Raw genomic sequence first — 23,968 nt, 5'->3', positions numbered from 1 at the left:
GAGATTTTTATATTCAAATTTTCACATTTTAAAATTGAAATTTACAAATTTTCAGATTCAAATATTCAAATTTTCAGATTCCAATTTAAAATTTCAACCTTGAACATCTCTTTTCCCAAACATCTTCAGTCCAGTTAACTAAATCCTCTGACCGCCATTCACCACTACCACCTCCATTCAAATTACCCACAATTCCACCCACTTCAGTATCCGCACATGCTGGTTCACGATGACCGCGATTCTGTCGTCCACATTCTTGCTCATATCCTCTCTACCGTCTATCAAATGTTCCAGCCAGCTCATCAAAATGCCCATCTGTCCGCAAGCGTGAACCGCAAACACAGCTGCCAAGCTACAAGCTACCACCGCAATAGCATGAATCAGTACTCCAGCTATAATCTGAATCAAGAAGAATATCTCGTTCACAGGACTGTATCGAACATCGACGATAAATCTCGAGACAGGGACCACCATTTGTCTGAATGTCACGTTAAGATCCTCCGCTACCATTTTATCCGCGCTGATCGGTACGACGAGGAAATAAAACGTGAAACCTGTGTACATGAAGAAAGCACAAATTGTCACTATCCTCTTTCCAAAGCTCGCGTTCAACGCCATAATTTCTTTGTCCTCCTCGTGCGTGATATTCTTCCAGTCATATTTCATATGCTCGACACACGTACGAATATCGTCACCGTGAAGTATCAACGAATGATACTTCCACAGCGCAGCCACGCAAAATGCAAAAATGCCGAACAATTCGATCTCTTTAAATATATTCTCTACGTCGAGGAACACGTACAAACTGCACGGTATTACAAGGTAACCGATCAAACCGTAACAAACAGTATTGACCAATCGAGCGATGTTTTTCTCGATCGGTGAAACGTAGGACTTGTCGGGCCACAAACCCGTTGGTTTCAAAAGCCAACGATTCCACGGTATACTTAAATTTACACGTTTCTCGTAGGTACAGTCTTCGACCTGCAATTTCTCATCTTTTCCTCCCGGTTTTTGCATCGTCGACACTTGACTGCTCGTGTGACACTAAATCTATCCTTGATCCAACGATAAATCTACCGAGGAAGATACTGCGCTTGCGCTCCTGGTTTCTGTGGCTTCTTCAAACTATACGACCAACATTTTCCAAGGGGTCGAACCCTTTTGCCCTTCCAGTTTCACACTTTATGCATTATGAATGCAGAGAGCAGGATAATGACAGCGAAATATCGAGAAATTGATTTTGTAAGTTTGCACACAGAGTGTTGACCGATGCTCGAGCATAAATTTACCGATGATCGATTTCCAAGCACGCGAACTGCGTTTGTTCTTTTCGAAAAATCGTAACGTTCGGTTCAAGCGTTAACCCTTTGCACACGAAGACCTTCAAAATTCATATTTAGCATTTGCTAGAAAATGGAGGAAATTTTTGGAAACTGACACAGAAATAAATCGTACAATATGTATATTGACAAAGGTATTTCAATTATAATGCATTCTTTTTTTATTTATTTTAATTATCTATCAAATAGTGAAGAGTAACGTCGCTTCTCAGTCGCCACTCGAGTGCAAAGTGTTAAAGACCGTTTCGTTGGATTTACTATAGAAGTTTTTGTTGAAAAAATAGGAAATTTAATACGTAGACGAGATATTCCTGTATTTATTCTTTTTATCTAATGCTCGATAGGGAAATCACAGTGTCGGTTTATTATCTAATTGCGTTTCCGAGAATTTTCTTAGGTTGTGAATGTTCGTAGCATGTTCAAGTATGTTACCGAAGTCTTGATAACCTGCGGTGTTTTAAAAAATGTTTGTAACGAAAGAGTTTGTAGTTGTAGAGTGGATAAATTTTTGGTTGTTAGTTTAGGTGTGTGTGTGTGTGTGTAACACTTACGTCACCGAAACTACTGATTGAAAGAACGATGAGATTGCCAGCGGTGATTTTGGTGGTCGAATGTGACATGGAGATCATCAAGGGTACGACCAAACCTTTCTTTCCTGGCATTCGATACCAGTCGATCATGTAAGACTTTTCTCCAACTTTTACTGTCTGTCAAAATATGAGAAATTTATCTTACTTTTTTCATATTTTTTATATTTACACATATACACTTCTTTCATATTTTTGCAAAATTTTCGTATTTTTCAAATTTCTTATATTTACACATATACACTTCTTTCATATTTTTCAGTACTTTTCATATTTCTTATATATACACTTGAATCACATTACAAACTTTATCGCAAATAGTTTTGTAATCTCTATAATGCGTGTTTTCAATTATACAAATTACATTCCTCAAGAAAGAGAAGACATACTTACATGTATCATAATATTAGATTTTTGCATATGAAATGACAGATTTGAGAACTTCGTTCTTACTAAATTTCGTTAACTTACTGTAAGTACGTCAATTTAACCCCTTGACTTACGATTTTTTTGCAAACTATGGATCTAAGCGTCAGCCATTTTCTCTTCTAATAGTACAGCCGCTGTATTATAGAGTAATCACATTTGGTACTCCTCAGTGTTATAAGTTAAAATGAAAATTAGAATTAAAATTAATTTTGACCAAAATCTGTGTCACGAGTCTGACTCGTTAGAAGACAAATGGTTAAAACTCAAATCCAGCTAAAATTCGTCAATTATTTTACTGTCAAATAGCAGATCGTACACAAAAGTTAGCCGTACTTCAAGATTAAGCTCCACTGATCACACTTCAGTTAAACAAAAATTTACTTTGTCCAAAAATAAACTGTCGTTAAATTGTCTTTTTTTAAAAAAAGACATAAATTACCTCGCACTGCATAAGTAAATCATACTTCGACTAATAAATATTATATTTTCAATAAAACTACACTTGTAATTTTTATTAACATTTCGGTCATTTTATCTGCTAAAACCTAATAAATAACTTGAGAGTACAGTACTTTTTACACATGTTTACTATTTTAAATTGATTACAGGATGAAACATATCGTTGGATATAAATTAGTCGTTCGATTAATCAAGAAAATTTTCAACGATAAAAAATATAAATATATGTACCTGTTCAGCCAACACTTCACCGATGTAACAGAATATGAAGATGTTAAACGTGACAGAAGTGAGGAGTACTATGTACGTCAGACTGCTGATAGGGTCTTTAGAGTCCCATTCCTAGAGAAGAAATTGCGAATCAGAACTTATATCCCAATGCTTCGTACTTCATACCTAGAATCATACAATCATCGTGTAATAGCCAAGGAAACACATGTTCAGAGTGCACCCCACCATTTCTATCAATGATATCTCGTGCAGGAGGTTCTCTGTCAGAGCTATAAAACTGAAACATCAAGATGATCCTGTCGTTATATTCACTTATAGTAACAAAGTATGTATCCCTTATTACTAAACAAAAATATATACAGGGTGAGCCATATAACGTGACTCCCTTTGTTCACGCAACGGTAACATCCAAATCCGTCCCTCTGCTCGCGCGCTCACCTGTGATTAGCAGGAGAGCGCGCAAATTTTCGGCGAGGATAACGGTCTTCTGCCTAACTCTCTTCCTGTTTGTCGCTCGACCTGGTAACACGTATAGACTTTATCCGCTTCGCTTCGCTTTGTGAGCCGCCACCTGTTCAGCTTTCGGCGCCTTTAATCTTCCGAACACTGTACTTTGGATCGCAAAGCTGTGCGTGCCGAACCGCGTGCTTCGGGCTGACCGTGGGTTCAAATAAGACGATTTTAACCGAACGTTCAAACACGTGGCTTAAAACTGTACTCGCTCGCGACCGATCGAACTCCAAAGGGAGAGAGCGAAGTAGCGAACACCCTTTGTTATATACTTTTCTTGCTAGTGACATATTTTTATCCAAATTCACAGTTCTTTGTCCAGTAATTAACAAACATTTAGACAAAGACACTATTTCCTCTGTTTTTTCCCTTTTTAAATCATTATTTTTATCGAGCTCTAAGTTTGTATCTACATATAGAATCGAGGCTCACCTTAAGAATTTACGAAAAGAGAGATAAAAAAAATGGGTAAAACTACTTTGTCTTAAATAATATTATCAATACCATGGTAAAACATTTTTCATCGAACCACTAGCAATGTTACGTTCACTTTGATCTAATTTTCTTCTTACTTTCATGGTTCCAGAGATATTCACCCTGTATATACATACAGTTACTCTCACTAATATTCGGACATTCTTTACAGGGGTCGGGAACCTTTCGGAGCCGAAGAGCCATTTTAACAAAATAACGTACAAGAAATAAAATTTAGGAAGCCGCAATTTTAATTTAAGTTTAAGTTTAAATGACGCATTATAGTCATTTTTTGGGTGGTAACTGTCGGTTCTGTGGTGGCAACAGCAGACTTTTATTAAACATTTAAGAGCCGCAGGTTCCCGACCCCTGCTCTTTAGAACGGTATAACTTTTTTAAAACTGGACCAAGCGACTTGAGTTCCCTTGAGAAGCTAGGAGGTATACTATACTAGATGTATTATAAAGTAAAATTATAAAGATCACTTTTCACAACTTCTTTATGCGAGCTCGTAATGAAAATTTAAAGAATACGTTTTGTGTTATCGATTTATGTCAATTATACACATGCTGAAAATTTCATCTTCGAAAGGACAACGGAGAGGTAGAAATTGGCCAACTTTGGACCTGACTGGCACCAAAAATTTTGTATAAATCATGATTCTCCAGTTTTTAAGGAATCCGAAATGCTCAATTAAAACAGCCAGTCCCAAAATTGGCCAATTTCTACCATTGTCCTTTCGACTCAACTCGTTCGGTCCAATTTTAAAACAGTCGTACTCTTCCAAACAACGTCCGAATATTAGTAAAAGTAACCGTACACATCTTACTTGATCACTCGAACATGCTGCTCCACGATATTAGCCAACCTCTGATCCAAATTCTTCTCCTCGTCCTCCCGTCCATCGACCAACTTCTCCATCCAGGACATCAAAATCTGCAGCTGTCCGCACGCGTGCATCGCGAGCAGCGCGGCCAAACCGCAAGCCCCAACCGTGATATTATGAGCAACGAAACCCGACAACAATTGTACCGTATAAAAAATCTCATTCACAGGACTGTATCGAACGTCCAGAATGAACTTAGGAACAGGATAAACCAGCCTTCTGTACGTCAAATTGCCACCCTCCTCGACGACCTTGTCTCGAGTGAGCGGCAAAGCGATGTAATAGAAAATTACACCTCCGTACATGAAAGCTCCGCATATCACGATCAGTTTCCTGGCGAAACTCGCGTTGTCCAACATGATCTTCCTGTCCTCCTCGTGCTCCACGTTTCTCCAATCAGCCTCGACGTACTCGACACACTTCCGTATGTCACCCTCGCGGACAGTCATGATCACGTACTTCGTGAACGCCATCATGAAGAAGCTCAGAGCGCTACAGATCTTTAATTGGTCGTAAAAATCCTCGACTACGAGGATCGCGAACATGCCGGTCGGTATCACGATGAAACCGAGCAAACAGTGACTGAGTACGTTTAAGAGAATATGCTGGCTGTTCTCTAACCAGGAACGATCTATAGATCTCGGCCAGGAGCCGATTATCTTCAACGTCCACACGTTCAGACGAACGTTGAAGCTCAGATCGTTCTTGTAGTTTCTGTTGAGGAATATTTGTCTCATCGTTGCACATCGAGTGTTTCAAGCTCACTGATGGTTGTTCTAGGATGATTCGTTGCTTGTGAGTCATGCTTGGATCGCGCGCTTGCGCTTCTTTAGCTAGAATTTCTCGAGCAACTTTTTCTACCGTTGCCGATGTAATTTTAGTCGTGAGCAGTGGTTGGTCGCAGTAATGACAAGTTTCGAGGTGGATTTTTCAAAAGTGGTTGTAGAAAAATTAGACTACCAGGGACGAACGTATGATTACAGTGATCGTAAGGGGAAAGTAAACAAAATAGTGTTCAGTGGTCGTATGAGGTTGAAGAATAACTCTTTTTGCTAACTTTCTGAGAAATTATCTTCGAGTAGTACTCACGATGCTTCGAGGGAAGCTTGAGTTGTAGATACGTGAGAATTTTTTCTATTTTTTAAGAAAAGGATACACGAGTATCGAGAGGTATGATTTTATTTAAGAAGAATGTGATAGTTCTGTGATCAACATGTTTCTATATTCTAATTTCTAGCGAGGAGCAACATCTAATGTACTATTTGTAATGTATATTACTGCAAGTATCGAGATCTTATACGACTTCACGGAGTATGTTGAAGTATCCCATCGCCACCTTCATTACCTGGGGAATATCGTTTGTGAAAGAAATGTATACCGGTGATTATAAGTATGGGGACACCTGTTATATTCGTACAGAAAGTATTACATATAGGATTTCTGTTATATTTTTCTGCTAAAGTTAGTGTAGGGATTACTTAACGAAATTCCACGTGAATGAGTTAGAGACACAGGAGTGATTATTTTTTATGAAAATTAATAATTATGTTTGCATAACACTCAGAGAGTTGTGTTTATGTTAGACTTTTGCATACGCATCTTCCACCCTATTATTCTATTTCTCTCACTCATTTTAGATACTTTTAGGTAACATTCAGTCTGAAATCTCAAGCATTCTGTTCCAAATATTCTTCTTTCGCACCTCTATTGCTCTGATCCGACTTTCTTCTTTTGCACCTTTATCACTGTGACCCTAACATCTTTCGAATAGGCTTGAAACTCTAGGATATTCTGATTCGTTAGAAACCTTCATACAAAACTTCCATTCTCTCATCAGTATCATATCGTTACTTTAATACTACAGCTATATAGACATTTTAAATTCATTAATAGATCAACCGAATTCATTATTGAGTTTTAGCACTGAACGCGGAGTTGATTTTAAATTTGTCCACTTTTGCAAGAAAAATATGACTTTTTGTACACCTATCCAGAGAATATTAATTTACAAAAATTAGGAAAAGAAGTGCAACGAAAAAAAGGAAAATTAAATTATTGCCTATTTCTAGGACTTATGAATGAAATTACGAATGGAGTTACGAATGATCTATACATATAGTGTAGTATTAAGATGTGCTCGTTATACTTCAAGATTCCGAACAGAATAATTCCTTTTTGGATCTGAATAGTATTTTAATGCCTAGATTGCGAATTTTTATGCATTTATGAAAAACCTGAAGACACGAAAATACACAGAATGCACATAAGCAAAAATACATAAATAAACCCTAAATATAGTACTCGTAATATTTAGCGTATAAAACAGTTGCCTATCTACCTTCTATCTTTTCAATTACATTCATGAAAATATGAACTTGCGTAAAAATCCGCGGTCTAGTAATTGGCCATTTAAATTTAGTCAACATTCAACAGGTGTCCCAATGTTTACAAGCAAAACTGCAAGTTTATCAATGAAAAAAAACATTCGATTCTGTTTCATACTTACATCGGTGAAACTAGCTAAAGACATTTCGAACATTTTACCAGCTGTTAATTTTATTGGGTAATTAGACATGGCAATTATCAGTATCATAGAGCGCGCATGTCTGTTTGGAAGACGATACCAATTCACCGTGCAAGATGTCAATCCCACGACGTGGTTCTGTTAAAAATGGTAATACTTCTAGTAAGAGTTAAAAAAATCCAAAGAATCCACGTACTTCATTGATACGTAATCACGCACTTGATCGATAAGAAGCTGCCCGATGTAGCATAGTATAAAAACGCAGAATGTACAAGATATCTGCAACGTGATGTACACTATAACCGCTGTTGTATTATTGTTCTCCCATTCCTAAAACACGATCGTCCTGTATTTCTGTAAAGAACTGTCGACATTTTCGACAATATCATTTCGTACCATGAGAATGTAATAATACACGAGACATACTAGACCCGTACCGCCCACCATTTCGGTTAAACAAATGTACTCTGTAATTGTTTCAATGTTCTTTAAAAATCTGCAAACAAGTCACGTATACAGTGTCTATATTCTTTTGTAACTGTACTTAGTATACACTTTCAAAGGATAAATTCGAAGTGACAATCACCGATTTTGGTGAAACTTTGGTACATGCTAGTTTTGAAGAAAATATTTGACACGTGTGTTTCTTGTATCGGCGATCGTTCGCGGTGAAGGGGTAAAAATTGGCATCAAAGTTGGAGGCGGTAAATATATTTCATTTAATATCTGGGAAACTATTGCAGATAGAGGAATCGTGTAAATTGACGAAAAATAACAATGGAGATTTTGATTCGTAAATTTTGATAATAAAATCGCGATTTTAATGGCAAAATAATGGCGATTTTCAAGGCGAAATTATGACAGTTTTCAAGGCGAAATTATGGCGATTTTCAAGGCGAAATTATAGCGATTTTAATTCGTAAATTTTAATAATAAAATCGCGTAATTAAAGCGATTTTCAAGGCGAAATTATAGCGATTTTGATTCGTAAATTTTAATAATAAAATCGCGTAATTAAAGCGATTTTAATGGCGAAATTATGACGACTTTAATTAACAAATTTCGATAACAAAATCACGATTTTAAATTAATAAATTTTAATAATAAAATCGCGATTTTAATAGTGATATTATGGCGCTTTAGAAGGCGAAATAATGGCGCTTTTAATGGCGAAATGATAGCAATTTTCATCCTTTCGATATACGCAATTGCCAATAAAAAAAGAATACCTATCAAATATTTCTCTGAATACTTCCACAAACCAGTTTCCTCAACACCAGTGCTCACCACCTCGCAAACTTCCCTTGCAAGCCTGCACCACCTCTCAAACCTCACAAAATCCACCATAGAATCAACCTCCACATACTTCCCAACAATTTTCACCATCCAACTTCCACTCACCTCTTTATCTTCGTCTGATATTCAACAATATCAGCGATCTTCCTGTGCACAAGTGTCTCGGTCATGTCCGCCTTATCCACAAGTGCGTTCATCTTGTTCACCAAAATCCTCAGCATGCTGCACGCGTGGAGAACGAACAGCGCGCACATACCGCATGTGCCGCTGATAACAGCGTAAGTAACAAAACCAGCCATAATTTGCAGTATAAAAACAATCTCGTAATTCGGCGAACGTTGCTCGTTAAAGAAAACAAAGTAAACCGGACACGGCAACGGCCTTATGGTAACGTTATCAGGTGTTACGATCGTTCCTCTCAACAAAGGAAGAATCGTCCTGTAACACAAACCACCGCCGTACATAGTGGCGGCTGCAATCAGCAACACTCTTCGCCCGATCTTCGCTTTCGAGCGGAAAATCAACCGATTTTCATCCGTAGCCTCTATCCAGTCGCGTCTGATGGTGTTCAAACTCTTCTGAATTTTGTCGATCCGGTAGAGAATGACGGAGTACTTGAAGAACTGTATGCTGCAGTTCACGATCGGCCCGAGAATCTTCAGGCGAATTTTGCCGTTCTTCTCCTTCAGGAACACGTACAAGAGGCCAGGTACGATCATCAGAAAGAAGAGGAAATAGGTGACTACGTGTTCTATTCGCCGTACTAGCCTCGTGAACGGAGAGGAGTTCACTGGAATCGGCCACGCACCGACTATCCCTAAAATCGGCTTCACGAAACGTGTCGCGTATCTCAGGTCCTCTTCTGCCCTCGCGATTCCAGACATTTTCATCGTGGCGTAAAACTCGCGACTGGCAAAGCGAGGAGGATTGTGCCGCGCGAGATTTGTCCGGAGAGCGATATTGCGCTTGCGTTCGTGAATAGTTTAGAGTTGGAGCAATTTGGTGGAAATTACCGTCCTTGGTGCACCCAGCTGGGCGAGTTTTACGACGCATCTGGTAGTTAAGAAGTTTCGTTTACGAGGGAAATTTTTTGCGATTTTGCAGTTGATCTTTTTGTTGGGCTGTTATAAGGAAGATTTTTTGTGGATAGGTTCTTTTTAGGTATGGAGAGATATGTGGTAAATGTGTGATTATGTTGTAAATGGTATTTGCAACGGTATGATTTGGTGGTATTGAAGATGTACGTAAGTAATGTTTACGAATTTCTAGAGGATTTTTAGAGTTTGCGAAGTTCGTAACGGTGTATTACCGCGGAGTACGTGAATAATTATGAAAGGGTTGAGTATGAAAGGGGAGCGTTGTACGTAGAGTTGCGGTTAGATCGTTCAAGTTGCGCGTGGATCGCGAGTGAGAGAGAGTAAGGGTTTTAAATTTGTTTGTTAATGCAGTAGCGTTGTCCGGAGTAAGATGTATTTAATGGAAAAAAATGTAGAGTGATTTATCTGCGAGATCTGAGAATCTGGAACGCAATGATCGTTAATTGCTAATTACGCTTAAATTAAAAACTGTAATTTCAAATTTTCACATTCAATTTTTCCAATTTTCAAATATTCCAGTATTCAAGCTTTTAAATTCAAATTTTCAAATTTAAGTTTTCACATTGAAAATTTCACATTCAAATTTGAAAACTTTTCAATTTAAATTGTCACATTTAAATTTAAATATTTACAAATATAAATATTCAAATCTTTAAATTGAAAATTTTCAAATTTGAAACTTCAGCTCTGTATATTTCTTTTCCGAAAAGATTGCTAGCTCCAAGGTTGCAAAGTTCGCTAACTCCTTTGATCACCATTCACCACTGTCATGTTCAATCGAATTAATTACCAATTAACCTATTTACACCATGCAAAGAATACATTCCACACATTTCAGTATCCGTATGTGTTGGCTCACGATGGTCACCATTCTGCCATTCACATTTTGCTCATATCCGAACGACCATCCATCAAATGTTCCAGCCAGGCCATCAAAACGTCCATCTGGCCGCAATCGTGAACCGCAAATAACGCTGTCAAGCAACAAGCTCCTACAGTGACACCGTGAATTAGGATGTTCCACACATTTCAGTATCCGTATGTGTTGGCTCACGATGGTCACCATTCTGCCATTCACATTTTACTCATATCCGAACGACCATCCATCAAATGTTCCAGCCAGGCCATCAAAACGTCCATCTGGCCGCAATCGTGAACCGCAAACAACGCTGTCAAGCAACAAGCTCCTACAGTGACACCGTGAATTAGGATGACAGCTACGATTCGAATCGAGAAGAAGATCTCGTTCACAGGACTGTATCTAACATCAATGATAAATCCTGAGAAGGAGAACGTCACACTAAGATCCTCTGCTACCATTTTCTCCAAGCCAAGCGATACAACAAAAAAATAAAAGGTAAAATCTGTGCACAGGGTGTAAAAAAATTAATGGTCACAGCTTCGGGGGTGAATCCATTTGGTAGGATCTACGTTAGGACAGCAAGGGGAGTGTGAGGACGAGTGAGTGACCTTTGGGGGTTTAATGCATGTGGGGAATTTAGGGGAAGGGACTTAATCGAGTGAATGAGTTTGTACATACACCGAGGGAAGGGTATAATAAGATAGGGATAAATTTGGGTAGTGTGTAAGGACAGGGACGAAAAAGAAGCAGTGACGTTTCGCGAGTGTAAATATAGTGTTACTTAGCGATACAAACTGCGCCTAACCCTCCCTGGAAGGCGGCCACCCAGAGTCCCACTGGGAGGAAAGGACAGGGACGAAAAAGAAGCAGTGACGTTTCGCGAGTGTAAATATAGTGTTACTTAGCGATACAAACTGCGCCTAACTCTCTCTGGAAGGCGGCCACCCAGAGTCCCACTGGGAGGGCGTACCGACTTGGGGGCGACTGCCATAGCTGGTCCCAAGCCCAGTTGAGAGAAGTAGAGGGGCCTAAGCTAACTTAACCTTATTGCCACCGGCCACCCAACGCCGGATGCGGGACGCTTATGTCTTACGACGGATTCCCTGCACCCGGGCTGAGGCACTCCAACTCGGCGGTGGTTTCGGACCCTAAAAAAAAAAGGACAGCAAGGAGACGATTTTATGATACGTGATTTCTAGTTCAGCAAACCGTTACTTTTAATTTAGCAGACCGGTCTGCAGCCAACATGCGGCACCTAGAATTTCTCAAATATTAAAGAATAGGCTATTGTTCAGTCGGTAAGGCAAGATATCATAAAGTCACCCCCAAAGGGTCTTCGAAACCGATGCAATTACCGAGGCCTCTCGATACCTGACCTTCCGAACGAGTCGGAGAGTCAGAGTTGACCTGGCAAATTCCCGTCCACCAAGGACCAGCTTCGTCACCCCCGCTCCAAGGACGCGACGCGCTCCAGGTGCAATGGAAGGGGGTGATACGGGGTTGGTCACTTAGTAATTTTAAGAACCTCCCTTCGCGTCCCTTCTTCAAATTTTAGAAGATTTGGAGGAGGGACGACTCGATAAGAAGGCCGACTTAGCTTAAGACGAGAGAGTGTTAGTACACAGACCAGCAGTTACCTCAGGAATCGTAAAGATTCACTCAGGCTCTCAACGCAATACATTCAATCTTCAGACGGCACCAAGTGCAATATTCGAAGTACGCGGAAATCAGTACCCGAGTGCTTAACAATCTAGCCGTGCAGGACACGCTCGGTATAATGGTGTGCATGCCCCTACTCAAACGCCGTTTGTTTCGGGCCTACCTTCGAGTTTAGACCTTGCTGTCCCTTTAAACGGCGTTTGCGTAGGGACACGTACTTACGCCATTACAACGAGCGTGTCCTACACGGCTAGATCCTACCAAATGGCAGAGCGTTAGTAGGCAGTAGGTCAGTAGGTCCTATACGTATAGCTCTACTCAATCAAATCGTTGCCAAACTTTATCAACGTTTATCTCGGAAACTATTTGTTTGCGGGATATGGCTCCTTTCAGACTTTTTCTCTTCTCGTCGAGCAGAATACGTTGATGTAAAAAAAAATTTACATGAATATTCAATATTATAAACAATTTTGCGGAAACTTTGTTTCACAATTGTCCACCGATCCAAGATTCACCCCCTGAAGATGTGACCATTAATTTTTTTGCACCCTGTACATGCAGAAGGCACAAAAGATCACGTTTATCTCTAATTTTTTTATCCTCGTCGTGCGTGACACAATACCTCCACTCCCATTTTATATGCTCGCCACACGTGTAAGTATCGTCATCATGAAGTACCGACAAATGACACTTCAAAATCGTAGCCAAGCAAAGTAGTACTAGGGGAACAAACAATTTAATCTTTTTAAGTATATTTTCTACGTCAAGAAACACGTGTAAACTGCATAATATTAAAAAGTAACCCATCAATCCTTAACAAACGGCACTGATTAGCCGAGTGTAGTTATTTCTCGACCGGTGAAATGTTGGATTTGTCAAACCACAAAGCCATTGATTTCAAGATCCAACGATTCCACTGTATGCAAACTACTTTCGAGTGTTGTCCGTTGTATTTCAATGGAAGCTAGAAAATTTTAAGTTTACCGATGGAAAAATTAGATATTCTTTCGTACTTACATCTGTGAAAGTAGCTAAATTTATTTCGACCACTTTACTACTTGCTAATCTTATTAGGTAATTAGACATGGCAATTATCAGCGGTCAGATAGCGCACATGTCTGTTTGGAGGACGACACCAATTCACCGTGCAAGATGTTAATCCAACCACGTAATTCTGTTAATGGAAATACTTCTATTAAGTGTAAAAAACCGAAAAAATCAGTGGAAAAAATAATCACGTACTTCATCGATAAGAAGTTGACCGATGCAACATAGTATGAAAATGCAGAAGGTGGATAAGACCGTCTGTCGTATTATTGCTCTGCCGTTCCTAAAATACGATCGTCCTGTACTCCTGCAAAGGACTTTTCATATTTTTAGCAATATCCGCAGGTGGCTGAAATGGTCCACGAGCTGAAAATTTCTAAAACTTGTTTCACGGTAACGTAACACGTGTTCAAGGTCTTTTTAGCCATTTTCTCATCTCTGTACCATAGTTACAGTCGTTAATTTTCGGCCACTTTTAGAACGGTATAACTTTTCTGAAAATTGAACCAAATGAGTTTTTGAGAAATTAGGATTAGTTTACTATTTAGATGACGTGTAGCAAAAATTTTGAAAAAATTACAGCTTGTGAAAATCGCGAAAATTGTGAAGGTCGTTTTTTACAAATTTTTGATCTGAGCTTGTGAAAATTTGAATTCAAAATTTAATTGGGAAAATTTGAAACCTACGTTTTGTAGATTTATGTCAGTTATGTGCATGCTCAAAAATTCGGTTAACGTTGCTACGAGCTACAAACGGTGAAAAATTGTAAAAATCACTAATTTTCACGACTTTCGGCCTGTAACTCCAGAAAATCTGAAGATTCTTACATCTTTCGATGCCTGTCGCTTGTTTCTCCATCTACCAATTTCGATGAAATTTTCAGTATGCGTATAATTGACACAAATCTACAAAACCTGTGTTCTAAATTTAAATTACAAGCTCAGATAAAAAAGTTGTAAACAGTGACCTATACAATTTTCGCGATTTCCACAAATTGCAAAATTGTCAAAATTTTTGCTACACGTTATCTAAATAGTATACTAATCCTTCTAACTTCTCAAAAAGACTCAAGTCGTTTGGTTCAATTTCAGGAAAGTTATACTGTTCAAAGCTGACCGGAAATTAATAGCCGCAACTGTGTGTCAGCTTACGTCGCCGAGAACCTAAAACTGGAAATTTGGGGAGGATTGCAGACAGGAAAAGGCGGAGCAACCGAAGTCTCCTCTTTCTTTTCAGCTATCCCCCTAGCAATTTTCTCGTCTCTGCACAGTACAGTGTCATTGTACGTCGCCAAGAATCGACAACCGGAAATTTTGGGAGGGTCGCAGACAGGATAAGGCGTAGCAAAACCTTTTTTACCCCTGTCTCGTCTCTTTAGCCATCTTTCCATCTCTGCACGGTAGGAAATTTACGCGAGACAATGAAAAAATCGTGTATTTACGAGCAATTTTGATATCCTCAAGTTTGACGATAGGTCGATTGCTATATCATACGACGATTTTCGAAAACTACTTGTCAGCTATTAAAATGATTCTCGGTGTAGAATTTACAAGAGAACGATGTGTATTTGATGTTTTATTCTTTCCTTTTCTCATATCATCGTACGAATTTAGTTATTCGAACAACGGAGCGCAATATTTGTCAGTTCGTTGTTTGTTTGTTGGACATTTCGAAGTAACTAAAACGACGATTAATGTCAAGTGCAAAGTGTTGTTTCTTACTATGTCTTATTTGATTTATAAATACCAAAGCAATTGGAAACGAGTTCTTTATTCTTTTCTAATCTTCATCCTGTCATTGCTTGTAGAAAATTGAAGTAGGCCGCAGAAGTTTTGCAAACCTATAAACATTTATTCTCTTTTCATTGAAATTCGTCTATACTTCAAGATCTTTAATAATCTTGATGAAACGAATCGAGATTAACCCTTTCGATACTACGGGTGACTATAGTCACCCATCGTTTGACGCTGGCTGTGTACTACCGGTGACTATGGTCACCCATTGATATTTTGCATCGGTTTACAACTTTTTCGTGATACCCCGTCCTGTCTAGTCCGCGATAAAATATACGTTCGCGTTGTAACTGACCCGTTCGGTCGAGCCTTATTCTCGACGAGTGTACACTCAAAATTGCGTCGCGATGCTTGTTCGATCGGACGCGAATGTTTCGAGATACACTCGTGACAAATTAATGGCGCGAAGGCTGATTTCTAGGTTGAGGATGGATTGGTGAATGTTGATATTAGGTTTAACTATAATATATTTCTCTAACTATTAACAATTGTGTAGTATCGGGGCCTGTGTACCCAAAAATAGGAAACCGATACGGGAGAATAGAAAGGGAGTGGTTGGCGTAGCGCGAAAAGCCTCGGCTTGCTAAGCCGAAGGTCCCGGGTTCGATTCCCGTTGGGTCCCCTCAATATTTTTCCCTAGGTTCCTACAAATGGGGGCTCGTCCGGGATGGAGACATCTACGGCTACACGAAGCCAGGAGATGTGGGATGAAAACATGTTGAGGGGTGCTGCACATCTCCCAAAAATGCGTTGTTTCGACTGTGTGCCACTGTGTGGGGGAGTGTGCCCGAAAGTGTCGAGTTGTTGAACTTAGGTCATTCGAGGGCGAATGTCAGTTCAGGATGGGCGAGTGTAGTATCGGGGCCTCCATACCCAAATAGGGAAACCGACACGGGAGAATAGAGAGGGAGTGATTGGCGTAGCGCGCAGAGGCTCGGCTTGCTAAGGCGGAAGGTCCCTCAAGATTTTTCCGTCGTTAGTTCCTACAAATGGTTGGGGGCTCGTCCGGGATGGAGGCATCTACGGCTACACGAAGCCAGGAGGTGTGCGATGAAAACATGTTGAGGGGTGCACGTCTCTCAAAAGAGTTGAGAAATAGAGTTTCGGCTGAGAGAATTGTTGGGGGAGTGTACCCGAAAGTGTTGAGTTTGTCGAGGTATTGAACTCTTAGGACATTCGAGGGCGGCGAATGTCAGTTCAGGATGATGGAGTGGTAGTATCGGGGTCTCCATACCCAAATAGGGAAACCTCGAAGGGACAATAGAGAGGGAGTGGTTGGCGTAGCGCGCAAAGCCTCGGCTTGCTAAGCCTAAGGTCCCGGGTTCGATTCCCGTTGTGTCCCTCGAAATTTTTCCTTTGGTTCCTACAATTGTACTATTCTGAATTTCTGATCTGTTCGCGGTGTATAATTTGTGATCTGTCTTCGCGGTGTGTTTGATGATGAGTTCTCTTTAGAGTGTCTGTGTTCGCTATTTTATCAACTAGGTGTGTGTTGTGATTGGTGGTGTGAAGCTGTCGTATGTGGTGGAAATGTCTGGTGATTGGTGTTTCGGGATGCTTGAAGGGTGTCTGTCTGATGGTGTGGAAGTGGGGAAATTTGGTTTATTTTGGGAAGGTTTTGTTTATTGTCCTGGCGCATGTGGTGTCCAGGTGTGCGAACTTCGAGATATTTGAAGTAATAAAGTAATTCATGGGTCATGCCGACTAAGACTGCTCTTTTCAAGTACCGTTTCCTACAGAAAAAGGACGATGTATATTCGCGGGAGCATATTCGCGAACGACATAGCCGTATCGAAAGGGTTAATTCGTCAAGACTCACGTCGCAAAATGCTTGAAGCGAAAGATCGAACAACTTGGCGCCAGACAAACTTGACGGATGACTGGCTCTTAGTATGATCGTTCTTATATTCTTGGCTAAATCGTCCGGAAGATCGTACCACGGCATGAAGTACGACGTTTCGCCTACTCTTTCGCTCTTTTCAACGAATAAATCAAGATTAAAAATTAAAAAACGCGTGAAAAATCGGTTCAATTTTCTGTTAGAAAGTAAAAAATACCACTTGTTTAAGACGATCACCGATGAACGAGATTATGAACACGTTCACGAATATCGATGTCATCAGAACGAAGTACGTCATCATGCTGAGTGTCTTGTGATCGGCCCAATCCTAAAATCACCGAATTATAACAACGATCTTCTTCCTTTCTATCTAAATAATGTTCTCTTGTGTACCACGATTACACCGTATTCCAGGAAACATATGATGATAGTGCAGCCAAGCATCTCTGATAGAAACACGATGTTCAGTGCTTTCTCGATCATTTCAGCGAATCTATATTTAATTATTAATAAATAAAAAACAATTATTACAATCAAATATCACGTGTCAACCCTTAACTAGTCAAATGCCGTCTGTGAGGCTGCTTCGTTTATAAATCTGCCGACATTTCTTGAATGTGTTACGCTAAATTCATATTCTTCGTAATTTTGGAAATGACGTGGTGTAAATAATTACTCGCGAAAGTTGCTTAACAAAATTATATTTATTTAATCGATAACGCCTAAACTAATTTTAAAATGTACAGGCGTTTTCAAATTTGAAATTTTCAGCGTGTGTATAATCGACACAGATCTACAAAACATTTTTTTTAAATTTTCATTACGAGCTCAGATAAAAAAGTTGTAAAAACGACCTTCGCTATTTTCTTCGCGATTCCGACTAATTGCAGTTTTTTCAAAAAATTTTTTCACACGTCATCTAGTAAACTAATCTTTCTAACTTGTCAAAAAAACTCAAGTCGTTTGGCCAAATTTTAAAAAAGTTATTCCATTTTATAGGGCGCATGAATACTTTTCTTGGTCACTGTACCATTGCATGACATCTGAAGGCAAACATTTTTATGTCGAGTCTGAGTCGACATAGGGCTGCAAAGGGTTAAATCTATTAATGTACCAATGCAGAAAACAAATTCTTAAGTCCAGTTTCTATCGAGTTCTAAAAAAGTTTACGAGAATTTCGTGATTCTATCAGCTTTTAAAAATATCAGTCTCACAGAAAGTTTCACGTAACCAGTTATCACCTCAACACGTTGACTGCCACGCCAGATTTGCACGTTTTGCTCCGGGTGCCGCAAGAAAATTTTCGTTACTCTAAGCGTAGTGTTCTATTACGCTTCATTATTATTATTTTTTTTAACTCAAAATAATGTCTAGCTAGCTATGATGTTCGAAACTTTTAATCGGCGGTATTCATTTTATTTGAATTACTTTAAACATTCGAGGCCCTCCGACCACTGATGACCACCGTAGCCCCATCGAGAATAGAATCACAGGTGACCAACGTGGCAGTCAACGTTAAATACTCAAATTATGCATTTTTTATGTCGGCTCATGACCGGTTTCTAAGGACCGGCACGAGACTTTCCGATACGCTACAGTATCGTTCTCTCAGCAGGCCATATCAAAGCTTTTCAAAATTCTGTTGCCCGCATAATTTACAATGTTGAAAAAATTCAACGAAAAGAGTAGTAACTTATTGTAACACGTGCAAAGGAAACCGCATCTTTGTTTAAGTTGGTTAATAAAATCACATTAATTTTTAATAAAATACTATATTTTCTATTTAACGCAGAAAAGTCTGGCGCCGGTCCCTAAAAACCAGCGTAGCAGTTAACGCGTTAAGGGTTAACCAAAATCAAAAAGGGCACAATTAACACATCTTACTTAATTGCTTTCAGATGAAACTGAACGACGTCCCTAAGTCTACCCCGAATATCCTTCCCAGTGGGCACAGAAATAGTCTCCATCCTTCTGCTGGTCACTTCGAACAAGCCACAGCAATGCATAATAATAGTAGCGACCAAACTATAAATCCCACAATTCGTCGACAATATGATGCTGCTAATCAGTATCTGCGAGACGAATGTAATCTCGTAAATCGGCGAGTCTTCGATCGCGAAGAAAACATAGTTGCTCAAATATGGCAGAGGTATCTGAGTACTGTTATCCTCCTTGACAATCCTCTCCGACATCAGAGGTAGAATAATGTGGTACGGCAAAGCGCCACCGTAAGAAAGTCCCAAGTACAGGGTAGTAAAAAATCGGCCGATTTTCGCGCAATTCGTCATCACCTGTCGATCCTCCTCGCACTCCACGTCTCTGTACTGCGTCTCCATCTCCAGCAGACAGAATCTGATCTCTTTCCTGTTCACGATCATCGTCCAGAACTTGATGATCGCCAACAGACTGAACACTTGCGCCGCGATTACCTTCATGTACCTCGTCAGATCCTCGCAGTCGAAGTAAGTGTAGATCACGTGAGGTACCAGTAGAAAGCACATCAAAGCGAAGACCACGCCAGTTTGAGCGAACAGTCGGACTCTGTCGCGAAGAGAATCCTCCCTTGGCCAGATACCGATCGGTGTTAGAAGCGCTTTTGCTACTCGAACAGCGTACTCGGTGTCCAATTTGTAATTGACGTTGCGGTAATTCGATTTCTTCGCGATTTCTTCGACCATGTTTGATCGGTGTTAACGGTTTTTCGGGGTGAACGTACAGTTGGAGAACCTCTCGACGATTGAGTGCGAGGGAAAATGACGGTGGATTATGCGGCGTTGGCGCTTGCGCTGTAAGACTGATGGAAGGTTTTCTGGGGTTTGTTTGGGTTGTAATTTAGAGGCAGTTTAATGCAGGAGAGATTTCAGGAAATTATGTGTTATTGGTAGTAATGCGGGGATTTTAGAGAGGTTTCTTGAGATAGAGGAAATTGTATTATTGTAAGGTGGAAGAAGTGGGTACTTCTTGGAAATAAAGTTTAAGCTGCGATCTATGGTCACTTTCTGATAGGATCGCGAGCGATTTTGCATGAATAATGCGCGAGTTGGTGGTCATCGAACGTTTACTCGTATTTTAACGATGTCGGCAATTTTATGGATTTTTCTTGCGTGATTCTTTCTCGTGGAAAAATGTTTCTTACGTGAAACGGTGGATTTTAACCCTTTCACTGCGGCAGATTTTTGTAACGCGCATGGTAGAATAAAATATTTTATTTGAACGTCTTTAAATTTGAAAAAATTGAAGAATTTTTAGTTTATCGTTACAAAATTCTTTTTATTAAATTAAAGTGCACAAGGCACAAAATTGAAGATCGAATTAAGGTAAAAGTGAAAATTTTCAATATTTCGCTAACAACGAAAGGGTTAAAAATAAAGAAAAGAACATTTAAAATTTTGCAACGATATTTTACTTTCGAGTAATAAGTTCAGTAACTTCGTCGATAATTTAAATTTCGAGACCTCTTTTAGCCTCGAAATATTTCCACAAAATATTGGGTTGGGGAAAAAGTCCTTTTACAAATCGACGGCAGATTGAGGTTCGGTCTTTCAACATTCCGTTGGTTTCCACGTATCAAGTTATGTGTCGTTGAAAAGGTGACATTTCACAGAGCATTTTGAACCTGATTTATAGAGAATTTGAGCGCTATTGCTGCAATTTGAAGGTGAGTGAACATCAAGAACATTTTCGACACATTTTGCTCTTTTATTTTAAAAAGGGAAGAAACGCTGCACAGGCAACTAATAAAATGTGTCGTGTTTATGGAGAAAGTGCGGTATCGAGACAAACAGCAGCAAATTGGTTTCGTCGATTTTTTTTTTTTGATCGATTCTAATCTTTATTGCGAACAATTAATACGATTGAAGCAGTCAATTCAGGAAGAGCAACCAAAATTGATCAACTTTCATCGGGACAACGCCAGGCCGCACACGTCTTTGACAACTCGGCAAAAATTAAGAGAGCTTCGCTGGAAAATCATGCTTCATCCACCGTATAGTCCTGACCTTGCACCGTCGGACTACCATCTGTTTCGGCCTCTGCAGAACTCCCTTAATGGGGTAAACTTCACTTCAAGAAGCCTGCGAAAATCACCTGTCTCGGTTTTTCGCCCAGAAACCTCAGAAGTTCTACACAGATGGAATAATGGTTTTACCCGAAAAATGGCAAAAGGTCGTTGATCAAAATGGCACGTATTTAGTTTAATAAAAGATTTGTAAATAATTTCAAAAATCTGTCTGAGATACCCGGGTAGATGAAAATAACCCGATCGACCCGGGTATCTCGCGAGTACTCGAATATGTACATAAAACAGTCGAAATCTCGGTGGCCACTACCGCTGGTGGTTCCCCGGGCAAAGAAATGCGGATCGGACGCGACAGCGATGCAACGATGCCGACGTGTCAAAGTGCACCTGTACCCTACACAATATTGTTTTGAGACCTCTGCCGAAACAGTCGAGGAATCATAGATATCTACCCTCAGCTGTCTCATCTCATGAGATACCCGGATAATTTCTATTTACCCGGGTACTTTCTGATTACCCGAGTATCTCACGAGTAACCCGGGTATCCGGGTATCTCTTAACACTTTACCGACCGGTAGCGGTTGAACATTCTACGCACTTTCGACCGGTCACTCGGCCACAGATACATCGGTGACACCGGCTCTGTTTAGACTCTAGGCTATTGCTCGGGAATATACACGCTTTTTCTTATACCTGTAGAAATGTTAAATGAAACTTTGACCGGTTAATAGGCTATCGGTCGGTAAGCGTCGGCGAAAAAAAAGTGGATTAATAGGTTACCGGTCGGTAAGTGTTGGCAGCAAAAAGCCGAATAGGCTACCGGTCGGTAAAGTGTTAAGTAACAGCTCTAGTTTCAACTATGCCTTAATTTGTAAAAAGACTTTCTCCCTAACCTATTATTATCTCTCGAAATAGGTAAAACGATCGATTTTTGCAAATCCAGAAACGTGTGCAACCCCTCAACGCTGTTTCACAATGATACAATTTTACCAAATTTCTTCGTCCGACTGTACCGTGACGGAAAGGTGTAGCGCCGATAACGGCGAGAAAAAGTGTAGCGCCGGTGCAACCATTGTAAATACAAACTTATTCCAGCGAGAGAAAAAACAAGATAAGTAATTAATTACCCAGTTGGTTTTTTCATCGTTAAAAGTGTAAAATAGAAAAGGCAGAAGAGGAAAAGAGAGAGAGCAGATTTAATTGTTTTTATTAGCAGTATAGAGTGTTAAAACGTTCCTTGGCCTCTGTACCTGAAAGAGTTAACGTGACGCATGAATCACAGAGGCTTGACACGCGCGATACTATTAACCTTGGCGATATTTTAATATCAGAGACATGAAATTTTCTTGTAACTCCTCTTGAGCTGCACAACCGAGCACTGATTCGGCGAAGAATGCGAACGTATCGTTACACTCATCGATAAGACAGTTCCTTTTTAAACTAATATTGCGAAGCTCCCGATAGCCACCGATGATTAGTATTGTCGGACGTAATCCAAGTGCTGATTGTGGTAACAGTACCGTAACGGTGGCTGTTAGTGCAAGGTAAAGGTTTGCTGGTGCACCATGGAGATCGAGACGCGAAGCAAAGATTCCCAAAGTAAGTTTCAATCGATCATTTTCTCCCGTCGAAAAAGAGGAAGCACTTTTTCAGGATTTCGCTGTATCGATTGCTTGGTTTCTTTATTAGAGGTTTGCTGGTCGGAATGGTAATTAAATTCAACAGACTGTAGAGACATACCGATAATATCGCGTGTCTTCTTGGATTTCAGTTGAAGATTTTCAAAATCTCTAAGTCAAAAATCAGGAGAAACGTGTTTCAAGTAGAACTAACTTGATATCATTCGGGTGTTTCCTTGTTTCACAGGTTTCTTTGTATATTGTACAACGACACACCCTGTATGATACAAGTAGTTTTCCATACCTTAATCAGGCTAACTTTAATTTTGGCGAAATGTTGGAATTTAATTACCGTTGGATAGAGCTATAACTTTTCTTGTCTTTTTTTGGGGACCGAAAGCACAGTCGAGTTGGGGTTCCTTCAGCCCAACAGAGCTCCAACCTAGAAGCCTCGAATGAGAATTTAAAGAATAAAGAAATTCGATATTTTTTGTTTTTTTTTTTTAGATGGAAAGTGGTCCATGGAGAAGGGTACGATGACGATGTTCATCGCTGAGATAGTGGGCACTGGAGTGCTTCTTTTCGTGGGTTGCATGGGTTCTTTGGGGACTATGGGACATACGCCACCGCCGCCATTGCAGGCCTCCATAGCGTTCGGTATGACCGTCAACCTTCTCATTATGGTAAGGATACGTCGTCCTTTGGGAAATGTACCGGAGAATGGTAGTAAAGCGTACGTGGAAAAAATGTCTGATCGTAATTAGAAACACAATTGTAAAAAGTGTAATTTTTGTCACAGATGTTGGGTCACATAAGTGGCGCACACATGAACCCAGCTGTCACGATCGGAGCAGTTATATTCGGCATTAAAACCATTCCAACGGGCATCGTTTATGTAATAGCTCAGTTCATTGGCGCCACTGTTGGATACGGAATGCTAATGGTACGAATTTATTGTTTTATTCCATTGAATGGGTGAGAGGGAGAAGGGAGAGATTCAAGTGGATCTTGTTTTCAAAAAGTGAAGAAATTGGTCAATGTTTTTGTGACGAAGTTGTTTTTTGAAATTGCAGCAGTTTAAATAATTTTAGGAAATATGTAGCTGTATAAATTTTTTCGAATTTATGAAAATATGACACAGTGGAATTTTTTGAATATCGATCATTTTAATTTTACTTATATTATTAAGCAATTTTCTTGGAAATGTGATTCAGTGTAATCTTTATTTATTTTGTTAAATAATTTTTTCTGGATTTCCTTAAAATACGATCCAGTGGAATTTTTTAAATACTGA

General features: G+C 39.7%; 5 protein-coding genes across 5 annotated transcripts in view; 1 reads left to right on the top strand and 4 right to left on the bottom strand.

The window, feature by feature from the left end:
- The window catches only part of LOC108577303, a 2,336-nt gene extending 1,316 nt beyond the window's left edge, over positions 1–1,020 (bottom strand). Inside the window, exon 1 of the mRNA XM_017940441.1 lies at positions 203–1,020. Within this exon, the coding sequence (XP_017795930.1) occupies positions 203–1,020 (818 nt within the window). The remainder of the gene's footprint in view (positions 1–202) is intronic.
- A 716-nt stretch (positions 1,021–1,736) lies between these two features.
- On the bottom strand, positions 1,737–5,656 carry LOC108577302 (odorant receptor 63a-like). Its single transcript, XM_017940440.1, has 5 exons — positions 4,863–5,656; positions 3,227–3,326; positions 3,050–3,160; positions 1,895–2,050; positions 1,737–1,790 (listed from the first exon to the last, which is right to left on the bottom strand). Exons 1-5 carry the CDS (start codon positions 5,654–5,656, stop codon positions 1,737–1,739), a joined length of 1,215 nt encoding a protein of 404 aa, XP_017795929.1.
- A 557-nt stretch (positions 5,657–6,213) lies between these two features.
- LOC108577301 (odorant receptor 4-like) lies at positions 6,214–9,623 on the bottom strand. The gene is made up of 5 exons (XM_017940439.1): positions 8,845–9,623; positions 7,840–7,939; positions 7,663–7,773; positions 7,426–7,581; positions 6,214–6,264 (listed from the first exon to the last, which is right to left on the bottom strand). The coding sequence occupies exons 1-5, from the start codon at positions 9,621–9,623 to the stop codon at positions 6,214–6,216; spliced, it is 1,197 nt and encodes a 398-aa protein (XP_017795928.1).
- A 5,567-nt stretch (positions 9,624–15,190) lies between these two features.
- On the bottom strand, positions 15,191–19,715 carry LOC108577300 (odorant receptor 43a-like). The gene is made up of 5 exons (XM_017940437.1): positions 18,922–19,715; positions 17,431–17,530; positions 17,255–17,365; positions 17,017–17,172; positions 15,191–15,244 (listed from the first exon to the last, which is right to left on the bottom strand). The coding sequence occupies exons 1-5, from the start codon at positions 19,713–19,715 to the stop codon at positions 15,191–15,193; spliced, it is 1,215 nt and encodes a 404-aa protein (XP_017795926.1).
- A 2,828-nt stretch (positions 19,716–22,543) lies between these two features.
- LOC108577329 (aquaporin AQPAn.G-like) overlaps positions 22,544–23,968 on the top strand; it is a 3,399-nt gene continuing 1,974 nt past the window's right edge. Inside the window, exons 1-3 of the mRNA XM_017940470.1 lie at positions 22,544–22,654; positions 23,182–23,357; positions 23,474–23,617. Of these exons, the coding sequence (XP_017795959.1) occupies positions 22,621–22,654; positions 23,182–23,357; positions 23,474–23,617 (354 nt within the window). The 5' untranslated portion in view covers positions 22,544–22,620. The remainder of the gene's footprint in view (positions 22,655–23,181; positions 23,358–23,473; positions 23,618–23,968) is intronic.

The sequence above is a fragment of the Habropoda laboriosa genome, unplaced genomic scaffold, assembly GCF_001263275.1.
Source record: "Habropoda laboriosa isolate 0110345459 unplaced genomic scaffold, ASM126327v1 scaffold697, whole genome shotgun sequence".
NCBI classification, from domain to species: domain Eukaryota; kingdom Metazoa; phylum Arthropoda; class Insecta; order Hymenoptera; family Apidae; genus Habropoda; species Habropoda laboriosa.
This window is presented reverse-complemented; position numbering and strand designations above follow the sequence as displayed.